The sequence below is a fragment of the Chanodichthys erythropterus genome, chromosome 11 (assembly GCF_024489055.1).
Source record: "Chanodichthys erythropterus isolate Z2021 chromosome 11, ASM2448905v1, whole genome shotgun sequence".
Lineage (NCBI taxonomy): Eukaryota > Metazoa > Chordata > Actinopteri > Cypriniformes > Xenocyprididae > Chanodichthys > Chanodichthys erythropterus.
The window spans coordinates 3,303,748-3,315,257 of record NC_090231.1 but is presented as its reverse complement, the minus strand read 5'-3'; the positions used below and the strand labels follow the sequence as shown (position 1 = coordinate 3,315,257).

The 11,510-nt window shown below is 36.7% G+C and overlaps 1 protein-coding gene across 1 annotated transcript; it reads right to left on the bottom strand.

The window, feature by feature from the left end:
- Window positions 1-1,118: 1,118 nt before the first annotated feature.
- LOC137030456 (C-type mannose receptor 2-like) lies at window positions 1,119-5,167 on the bottom strand. The gene is made up of 3 exons (XM_067400783.1): window positions 4,918-5,167; window positions 2,227-2,568; window positions 1,119-2,062 (listed from the first exon to the last, which is right to left on the bottom strand). The coding sequence occupies exons 1-3, from the start codon at window positions 5,150-5,152 to the stop codon at window positions 1,701-1,703; spliced, it is 939 nt and encodes a 312-aa protein (XP_067256884.1). The 5' UTR covers window positions 5,153-5,167; the 3' UTR covers window positions 1,119-1,700.
- Between the last annotated feature and the right edge of the window lie 6,343 nt (window positions 5,168-11,510).

The window sequence follows — 11,510 nt, the reverse complement described above, 5'->3', positions numbered from 1 at the left end:
TGTAAAAACACATAAAAACATCTTTTACAAACCAACTGCAAATGTTTTATTTGAAGTATAATCTATATCAGATGCAATTAACTAATCATCTAATACCATTAAATATTAAGTGTCTGTGTGATTTGTATTCGATTTTCAGGGCTTGTTTTAATTGCTCTGTGCGTCAACAGAGACTATACTACTATTATTCCATTTCATTATACAAATACTTCATTAAAACGTCTATAAATGTATACCCAAGGGTCTACCATGTGTATGTAAAGCTATGAATGACAATCATTTTGGGTGGGAATTAATGTGAACACAGATATCGGATACCAGTCGCTTCTAAAGTGAATGTAAACAGACTGACCAAAAAAATCAGATATGGTCAAAAGATCGGATCTGTGCATTAAGAGTTACAGTGTAAAACAGCCTCAAGTAAGAAAAGCATGTTTTGCAGTGCAGTACATTCATTCAGTACATATTTTCATCATGCAGACGCCGTCAAAGTGACAAAAACGATGTTCTTTTATACAGGATCCTGTAGATGAGGAGATCGCATTAATTCATAGGGAGTTAAATTTACAGCAGGAGTGGATTTTTTCCCCCCTCACATTCATATTTATTTGAGAGTTACAGTTTTTAAATGGTAGTTTTCTGACATTAAGGGTCACAGAGCACATTAGTAAAGCTGCTGCTTCTGATTTTGATGTTCTTCAGAGGGTTCAAGTCTTCTTTAGGGGGAACACTGATCACCATAATTCATTTAAATGAAACATTCAATGAAACATCAACATCTAAACCTCTGTTCATTCTCAATAAGAACTTCTGTAGATGAATGACTGAAATAAAGTCAAACTTTAATCACTTAAACATCTCATTAAATGCTGTTGCTTCAGTGTTTCTTTAACAGAAGATTGACCCATAAAGACACAGAGTTGTTCATTTAACACTCATGTTTTGTACTGTAACGTTCTCGATTATTAAGTGTTTAATTGACTTTACTGCGCAGAATGTAGAGTGGTTCATAAAAATGAAGTTTAAAGAATTTTTTTTGTCATTCAAAAATGTTCTGTTATTAAAATTGTATGTATATTTGTGTTTTATAAACGTCACAACACAAGAATGATGTTTGTAAAGAAGTTTATTTGAGCTGGTGTTGAATTACAGGTTACAAGAAACTTTTAGTTTTTCTTTAAAAATAAACCATATTTAATTTCATTGATACACATATATAGACACTCACAATCATTTTAAACAAGTAATTTGTAAAGATATGACTAGAAACAGGAGAGAAGAAAGTATCCACACCACCAGAATCCCAAGATCCCATGAAATCAACTGATGTGATTGTGCTTTACTTTGATTTTCTTTTAAATAGTCAATATGATTTATGCCAAATCCTTGAATCATGATCTTCTAATGTCTAGTTGACTGTAAGTGTGTTTGATTGAACAGTCTGTGTTAAAATATTGAGCCATTTTTCCAGAAGAGAATGACTGCAATTTCCAAATGTTTCTAAAAGCCACAGATGAAAACTCATTTTGATTTCATGGGGTCTTTAAAACATATATAGTGCACACTGGTAATTTATACTCTTAAATTAATTTCATTGTACTGATATAAGCACATTATCTGATGAAAATAGAACAAAAGTGTTTGCCAATTAAAAAAGATGTGCCAGTCGTGAAAGAACAGCACAAACGAATCCTTCACTCTTAATTTCTGCTGCAGATGAAGTTGAGTCTGTCAGTCTCAGGACGGCTGATCCAGCTCTGATCTCCTCCAGACTGAACTGCTCCTTTTCTCTTCTCGAGGCGGCAGTCTTCCGGTTCTGTTCCGTTCCCTGGAGCCCAGTTCTGATAGCACACGATCTCTCCGCTCAACCAGAGCCACATGTTCATGCTGCAGTAGTTGTGTAAACCCAACCACACCGCCCCAGTAGACGCCCATTTAACCACATTCATCACGTCACGCTGAATCTCTTCTGAATGAACCGAGACCAGATCCACATGATTCTGTCTGCAGTATCTCAGAGCTTCAGACCACGTCATCTTCTGTTTGATCAGAATCAGTTTTTCTGGACACAAAACAAACCACAAGCAGAAACTAGAGAGAGACTGATCAAAAACAACATGCAGAACAAACACTGTGGAGGAATTTGTCATGTCAGACATGTAGTGTGAACTTTAAGATATCTGGAGGTGATGGATGGATTGTGTGTGTTTGTGAGGATCTGCTCACCTTCATGACACACAAAAGGATATTGTTCACTGCAAGGGACGTCATTCCAATCTCTCAGAGCGTCATTACTAGTGATCAATACACAGTTGTCATTTTCATTTCCAGGTTCGCCAGACCTCCAGTATCTGAATAAGGAGTCACTCTGATCTGACCACTGCCATGAGTCTCTGAACAGACCGATCCAGACATCACCAGATATGTGACTATCATTGATGAACTTCTGAAGCTGTTGATTCTCATTCTGGTTCCTCACACTGACCAGATCAATGTGATTCTGTCTGCAGTAACTCTGAGCGCCTCTCCAGTTCTTCTGCTGATTGACAAAGACGAGTCCTGTGTTCGCTTTAAGAAAAACAAATGGAAAGAGATTCATAAGTTTGTTCTTTATTCTCACACTGTATTATGGTTTGATGTGAACAGGAGCAGCAGTGGAAACATCAGAAACACGCGTCATTCAAAGACTGTTTCTACAGCTGATGATATATTGAATCTTCTCAATATCTTCAGGATTATTTTAAAGATTTAATATGAAGTAACATTTGTGAACATCATGATGATTTTAAAAAGTAGCATAATAATTTTGATAATAGCGACACCTACAGGTGAACAGAATGAGTGTTCGTTTAAACCTGTCATCAGGGTGGAAAGAGTACTGAAAAAATATACTGAGAGTAAAATTAACATTATTTTCCACAAAATGTAGTGTGAGTAGAGAAAAAATTACTTGTCCAAAAATACTAGAGTAAGAGTAAAAGAGTATCTTATTTAAAAGTCTCATGATGAAGTGAGAACTGAGCTGTGGATTCGACCCGCTTATAATAAACACTGTAATTAAAAATGAAGAAAACAGTGTAAATACTGATAAAGATAAAAGAGTTCAGATTAATTTGCTGCATTTTTCAGATATCTGAAAAGAGGAATATTGATGATGAGAGAAATAATACATCTCTGATCTGTTTTACTCGTGTGGAATACAGTGAGTCAATTAATGAATTTACTTTAATTATTATTATTATTGGAACAGATAAGAGGTTTGTGGTAGTTTTGTAATCTGGCTTAAAATCTAATTGATCTAGACTACTTAAAGAGAATATCTGCAAACAGTTTATCAGTATACATACAGTTTGTGTATTGTTCTTTTTACACATTTGTTTTATTAAAATTATTTTACACATAGCCCTAAAAATGTGCACATTTAAAACATTTACACATTTGTCTACAAAACTTCTGAATTTATATATTTTTCTCACTTAAGATGTACAGAACTTCTAAAGGGACATGGTGGTGGAAAAAATTTGGGATGGGAGAAAAAAATTTTGTACTTAATGTACTTAATTTCCCTCAGGCAGTGGTTCAGACAGCTCTGTACATTAACAATGGAGCAGTTAATAGAGTTTGATTCTGAACTGAGACTGAAATATAAAGAAATCTGTTCAGTGTTTAGTTCAAGACACGGTTTGACGTCAGTGAAAGACACCTGAACGGATAAGTTCAGTAAAGTTGGCAACATATTCACAGATTCAGATTTCCTGGATCAATAACTCATGAGCTAAACTTTGTTAAAACACAATAACATCTCTTTACAATCATAGACAACGAGCTACAACCTAATTTTCCTCAAAACGAGTCTTTCTCCACACTGTAAATACATTGATCTCTATGTGCAGGAGCTGAAGGGACCGTCTGCAAAGAGCAAAACCTGAAAGTGTTTCTACAAAAATGTTGTACAGCTGTTGAACACCAGGCATGTGCACACATAGACACAGAGCTGTCTGAACCACTGCCTGAGGGAAATTAAACAGGAAGTGTTTGTCTGAACTCACAACAGGTTTTGTCAGAGAACACAAAAGATTTGAAAAATATTTTTTCCTCCCATCCCAATTTTTTTTCCACCACCATGTCCCTTTAGGCGCTCTGTTCAAATTAAATAATTCTTTAAGCAACATAATTAGCCTACCTAAAATAAATAAATAAATAAAAAAAACTTTAATTTTGATAAATGCATATGCACCTGCATCACTCGTCATCAGAGCGTTTCATAAGGTTATACAGAGTTGGACTTCAGTCACCGAGAGCCAAAAACAAACAGCAGCGCCTTTAAAGGGTTAGTTCATCCAAAAATGAAAGTTCTGTCATTAATTATTCACCCTCATGTTGTTCCACACCCGTAAGACCTTCATTCATCTTCGGAACACAAATTAAGATATTTTTGTTGAAATCCGATGGCTCAGTGAGGCCTGCATAGCCAGCAATGACATTTCCTCTCTCAAGATCCATTAATGTACTAAAAACATATTTAAATCAGTTCATGTGAGTACAGTGGTTCAAAATTAATATTATAAAGTGACGAGAATATTTTTGGCGAGGCAAAAAACAAAATAACGACTTATATAGTGATTTCAAAACACTGCTTCAGGAAGATTCGGAGCGTAATGGGCTGATCTCACATTGTGACCACAGTATGAGCACACAGTGAGAGCGCTGTGAGGTTACACTTTTACATCACTGAGAGACAAACTGTTGACTGGGTATGATGTTGGTGGTGCTGACCCTTTGTGATGAAGATATTAAACATTAAGGCGTCAGTTGAAGCGTGTTTTTCTAATCAGAAGTAAATGTTCTGGAGTCGTTATATTTGGTATATGGTGCATCTATAAATTAATGGTTGTAATTTTAAAAAGTTGAACTCACTGTTGTTGCAGATGAAAGTCTGACTGTTACTACATGAATAATCATTCCATTGTCCATTCTTCATCACAGCACACTCCTCATCTCTGCCATCAGGTTGTCCAGTAGACCAGTTCAGATAGAGCGCAGGTTCACCTGAAGACCACTGCCATTCATCAACACTCGTCTTCTTCAGCCCAATCCAGACATAGTTATTAGGATTAGCACTCACATTCTTCACCTCGTTCATGTCGTTCATGTTGTCAACGGTGGCCAGATCTGTGTATTTCTCTCTGCAGTATCTCTGAGCTTCAGTCCAGCTCTTCTGCTCATTTATAAAGTAATACTGACGCTGAACACATTCAGATACGGAGCAGAGAGCTGTGAAAGAGAGGGTTTGATTTAATGCTTTTCATAACAGAGTCAAACCTGATGAAACTATAAACCATCAATAAAACAACAAACACACTCACCAATGAGAAGAAGAATGAAATATAGAGTTTCCATTTCTGAGGAAGAAACACATTGAAAAACTCAGATAATCCCATATTCATCTTGGAGTAAAACATGATCATGTCATTTAAAAAAACAGTAAATTCACAATCATTCAGACAATATTAAGATCTCAAAGTCTAGTTGTGTTTGAAGAATGAACATGTGAGTTGTTCTTACTTTAGAGGTCGTGTGTTTCTGTCCTGAGTCTGATGTTTCTGTCTGCAGCTTTAAACAGTGTGATCATTATATCTGCTCTCATCCCTCTTTCATCACCTCATTTCACATCATTTGTTTACTCCAAAAACCCCCATATCATATTCACTTCCTCTATATTTGTGTGTTTGTCCACCTCTGTCCCTTTATTTGCATGTTGATGTCTGTGTCAGTCAGAATTATCTATATTAATATGAATCTCCATCACAAATGATCACAATTAATATTTTAACATTCACAAATAATGCATGTTTTTTTGTAATCAGAAGTAAATGTTCTGGAGTTGTTATATTTGGTATATGGTGCATCTATAAATTAATGGTTGTATTTTTAAATAGCTGAACTTGTGTTTCATCTCTCTCATCTTCATGTATGGGACTGTCCACACACACTTGCACTTGACCATTTGTCTACTTACATGACATTTTTTCTTGTATTCAAGCGTTCAAGTATGTGTAGAACGTTTGATCACCCAACGGGACACACTTACAGTGTTGTTAAAATGTACAAGGATGAAAATCAACAAAGACTTTGTTTTTCCTGTTTTAACCCCCTACAGGAAGTGTGTACATCAGGGCTGACTGTATCTGTCACACCTTTAGTACGGTGGAGGAAGCTGTAATCTGCTGATTGGTCAGTTTGAATGTCTCACATTTGGGTTTCAGTCACATGATCAAGGGAGGAATAAAAGATTGTAACTGTTTTCTCTTTTTCTTGGGGCCTGTTCTTTGCCTCTCTTTTAACTATTTAAAGTGTAACCGTATAACCAGATATTGTCATATTAGTAATCATATTATATCTAAACAAAATGTGGACACAAATCCACCATATTAAAAGAATGCAATCTTAATGCACAGACTTAACATTGCAAATCAATGCATATCATGAAACAGCTCTATAAAACTACATTTTGTTTAGATATAATATGATTACTTGGGAATGTCATTGTTGTATTGTCAGAGGGAATCACGCCATATACACTAGGATTTTGTGAATCGCTGCCACTGGTAGACCGTCTGTTGAATGTGAACACACATTTCTTTCTCTTTGACCGGAGCCTCAAACAGAGCTCTTAAAGCTCTCAGTAACCAGAATCACCTGACTTCACTAATGAACTCAACCCTCATTGTTCATTTCAAACAGGGTAGTAACACCATGTAGACTTAAATCAATGGATTAAATCTGGTTTAAATCTGGTTAGTAAATGGAGTTGTTTAGTCCTCTTCTGCTGAAATCTTGAGAGATTTACCCACGGTTTCACAGACAAGGCTTAAGATAGTCCTAGACTAAAATGCATGTTTGAGCTGTTTTAACTGAAAGTAACTTGTACACCAGTATTTTTTTTTTTGTAAGTTTATAAAAGCTACTTAAATGTCCTAATTGAACTAAGACCTAATCCTGGCTTAATCTAAACCCTGTCTGTGAAACCAGGCCTTAATGTCTTCTTTTAACTTCAGCTGATTTCATCTTAAAGCTGGGATACACTGCATGATTTGCCATCGTGAAATAATCGGTGGCAATTTCTGTTATTGTGCCTCATAATCGGTGGTCCTATGTCATAAAGTGAGAGAGGTTCAAAGACAGCTGTTTTCCCAGGTCTTGCGACCAAAGATAGCCTACGATCATTTTCTGACAGTGTCAGAAATTCAGCATGATCAACGCGCAGTGCGTTTGCTGCAATGACCTACGTCGACTGACCAGCCAATAAAAATGCAACACGAAATCAAAGCTACATAGCTCTAAAATGTAAAACTGCTTACCTCAAGTTCTTTTCCTTCTTCTTTCGCATCTTCCTTTTTTACAACTGCTAAAGTGTGATTCAACATGGTGTTTTATTTGCCACTAGCGCATGCGGATAATGACGTTTTATTCTTCTATAGAAACTTGCATCGTAGCGTACGAGTAAACCGGTGTCATCATCGTACAGTCTACATGCATGTCGTACCCAAGATTAGTAGATCCATGTCACACAGTGTGATAAAGTAATGATCTTATAGGATTGCTAAAATCGTGCAGTGTATTCAGGGCTTTAGGCTGTGGAAGTCAGCTGTAGTTCTTGTGTTTCTCTTGTTCATCTTTCCTTCTGCTTCTTAACAGCACATTCATCACTAATATTCAGTCATCACTAAATGATTTAATTAACTGTAAGTTCAGTGTTAGTTTTTAACACTCTGTAGAGTGGATCCCAGGAGACACAGAGCAGTGTTATTTAACACCGGGGATTTTTCCATGTTAAGGAAATACAACATACACACAGACTCTCCATTATCTAGCACATTCAAATGAACGTTTCCATGAGGAACACAGAAACACATATGTGGACAAACATGTAAACAAGGAAGAAAAGTAGAGTAATACACAAATGATGCACAGCAAAATCCCCAGCGTTAAAAATAACTCAGTGTTCATATGTGTCCACACTACAGTGTGTTAAAATAACACTGAAACAGAGCTGAAGTTAATGAGATAATTTAATTAAGTGATGATTGAGCATTAGTGGTGACACCTGATGATAATAAGCAGAATCACTGAAGGAAAAAGAAACAAGAACAGAAAAAGAAAAGTGTATTGAAGTGTAGCCAAGTACGGTGTCCAATTCTCAAAACTTGTGCTCTGCATTTCACCCATCCCGGTGCGCACACACACACACACACACACACACACACACACACACACATACACAGAGCAGTGGGCAGCTGTTTTTGCTGTGCGTCCCGTGGAGCGATTGGGGGTCAGATGTCAGATGAGAGTGGAAGAGAGCGCTGTTCATTCACTCCACCCACTGACATCTCCTGCTGGTACTGAGACTCGAACCCGCAACCTTAGACCGGCCACACAATCGAAGATTTTAAGCCGATTTTGGGCTCGATTTGCAACCCTCAGCAATCTGGGGGGTTCGGCCCGATTGAAGGCTTCTCGCAACTGGCATTTTGTCCAAAAAATCCTCAATTTTGTGGTGTCATTATGATTATTGAACTGGTCCCATTCGCATCGGAGCTCACACGATCCCAAATCGTACATGTCAAGCATGTTTGATATTTGTGACTCTTGATCGAGCTTCACCTACTGGATGCTGTTTGCTTATAGCTGAAACTTGGCAGCAACAAACAAAACTCACATCAGGAGAACCAACTGACAACGTCGATCACGTTTCAAATCATGTTTTGATCTTGTGAGATCTCGTCTCCCTGTGAAAATGTTCCTACAATCAACAGGTGTGTGGTCTCGCGGCCCGGTCGAATCATCTAGTGTGTGTTCAGCCTAAACAGTTTTTCTTGGTTATTAGTGTCACAGACACTAATATAGGAATAACAGGTTGTTTATTGAACACACAGACACTGTGTTCAATAAACAACCTGCTTTTCCTATCTTCTGTCTCCTGCCTGGTCCTATTGTAACAATTAGTTAGCATTCATTTTTTTTATAGTATTAAATTTATGTTTTTAGTGTGCTGAAACCTAACATGACCCAAGCTTGAATCTCAGTAATAGATTACATTTCTAGAAAAACCACACCCAGCTGTCCTAAACCTCTCTTTCTATCACAATGTTGGTTTTGATATGCAAAAATACCTTTAATGTCAACTCTATCTGCCCAAGACACAGACAGAGGAAGAGCTGAAGCAGAAGATGAAGTGATAGTCAAAATGAGTAGATCTGAATCTTAGTTAGGTCTTTGTCTATCTGACTAGCACAAATTCAACAAGTCAAGAGGTTAAGAGTTATTACACAAATGTACACAGCAAAATCCCCAGAATTAAATCAGCTCTGCTCAGAGTTCATACCCTCGTAGAAGGCGACGTTCTCGTGACCTTGTGCAACGTTCCCTAAAAGTTCTCTAAGAAAAGTGATGAAAATTCTGAACCTTTACAAAACATTAGGGCTGTTCCTAAATCATGCTCTTTTGAAAGTGCTGCAGTTCAAGGTTCCTTATATGAGTTTAGGGGGACATTCCATTTTGGTTAATTTATGGTCACATAAGAATTTTACAAAAAGGACATTTGGGATGTTAACAGAACATCCTATAGTAATAGTCCCCTAAACATTCCCAGAATGTCCTGAGTATTCCCTGAAGGTCCAACAAATAACGTCTCCCAACCCTTAATGAACTCCACATTGTGTGTTCCTGCCTTAAAACTTTTTCCAAAAATAAGATAAAAAACAAAATAAGGTTTTTTAAATTAATACTACATAAATAAATTTAAAAAATGGCGAGTATACACTTATATTTATATCTGTCACAATTAGTTAAACTTGAATGATTTTGAGGCCAAAAAACACACTTAGTCTGCTTTATTAGTTGATATTCTCCATTTTGAGAAATTGAGTGACCACATCATTCTGTTTAATGTAAACTTTTGTAATGTAATATTATTAAAAACAGCATTAACTGAAAACACAATATAATTTCATCATCTGAATGTAGTCAGGACTACCGGATCCCTCAAAGGGTTGGGGCAGACCTACCTGTTGAAAAGAGATGGTATTCATCTCTCCCGGATGGTGCTGCTCTTCTCTCTAGTGATATGGCACATAGTCATAGAGCTGAAACATGACAAACTGGCTAAACCGACCGTCTGCTAGCTGCCTCGTGTTACAGAAGTCAGATAATTCCCAAAATATAGAAACTCTTTCACCTAGATACATTGTTTATTCAAACACATGAGAGTGAAGGTTTATTAATTGGAGGCACAGCACTATATAACAAATTGTTCTTGTAGTATCTAATTTTCAGGGAAAGCACCAGTCGTTATCTTTGTAACTACATCTGGGACACCAGCGTTCCTGTCAGGACATTATATGAGTGAACCCGACTGGAGAGGGTTACATAATAAGGCAATATTAGCAAATGTTTTTGCTCGATTTTAAAGAATTTTAAAGATTAAGTCTAAATAATGTTTGTCATTCAGCCTTTTCTATTATTAAAATTGTATGTATATTTGTGTTTTATAAACGTCACAACACAAGAATGATGTTTGTAAAGAAGTTTATTTGAGCTGGTGTTGTTGAATTACAGGTTGCAAGAAACTTTATACTCAACTTTTAGTTTTTCTTTAAGATTAAACCATATTTCATTTCATTGAGACATATAGATTCTCACAATCATTAAACAAGAAATTTGTAAAGATATGACTAAAACAGGAGTGAGTAGAAGAAAGTATCCACACCACGTGAAATCAACTGATGTGATTGTGCTCTACTTTGATTTTCTTTTAAGAGTATTAGTTTAATAAAGAGTCCTTCTTAACAGTATATCTGCAGTCTGCAGAGGCGATTTCCCCTTTTGAATGATGAATAGATTCATTAAATGAAGAAATGGGCAGTTGTCTCAAATTTACACTGGAGCAGAACGGTGTGTTCAAATGCAGATGGAGGCAGGCAGGTCAGTGATAAACAAGCTCTTTATTATAAACAGAGGCACGGAAACTGGCAGACAGGTGAAGCAGGTGAGTAGATATGCCAGCACGTGGAAACAGTCACTTAGCTGGAGAGTGAACAAGGGACTCTTTACAGGATCGGCTGGAGAACAGGACATAGAACCAGGAGAACACAGGTAAGTAGCGGGTAAGGAGTCATGTGCATGGTTCATGCACAGAGATCATAGTGGTGAACCACTGAAATTTTGAAACGTTTCAAGACAGATATGACATAATGAAGCCTAGTTTAACGAAATCACATGTTTGATACACACTCCAAATCACTGGTTCAATACAAGATTCCCAAATGTTTCAAAGCTTGACAAGCTGCGCTTCAAAAGCATCCATCACTAGCTTCAGATAAAACTGTCTGCCGAGGTTGAAATTAACATTATTTTATTTTCAATAAAAATTATTGCTTTACAAACCAAGTGAAAGTTAAAGGAACTGAACACAAGCATTTTATTATCTTATATAAGATGTGTCTATCCTT

Coding starts and splice junctions, on each gene's coding strand:
- LOC137030456 (XM_067400783.1), bottom strand. CDS start 5,152: ATGAACGACATGAACGAGGTGAAGAATGTGAGTGCTAATCCTAATAAC. Junction 2,569..4,917: donor GACTTTCATCTGCAACAACA/GTGAGTTCAACT, acceptor TTTTTCTTAAAG/CGAACACAGGACTCGTCTTT. Junction 2,063..2,226: donor TCCTTTTGTGTGTCATGAAG/GTGAGCAGATCC, acceptor TTTTGTGTCCAG/AAAAACTGATTCTGATCAAA.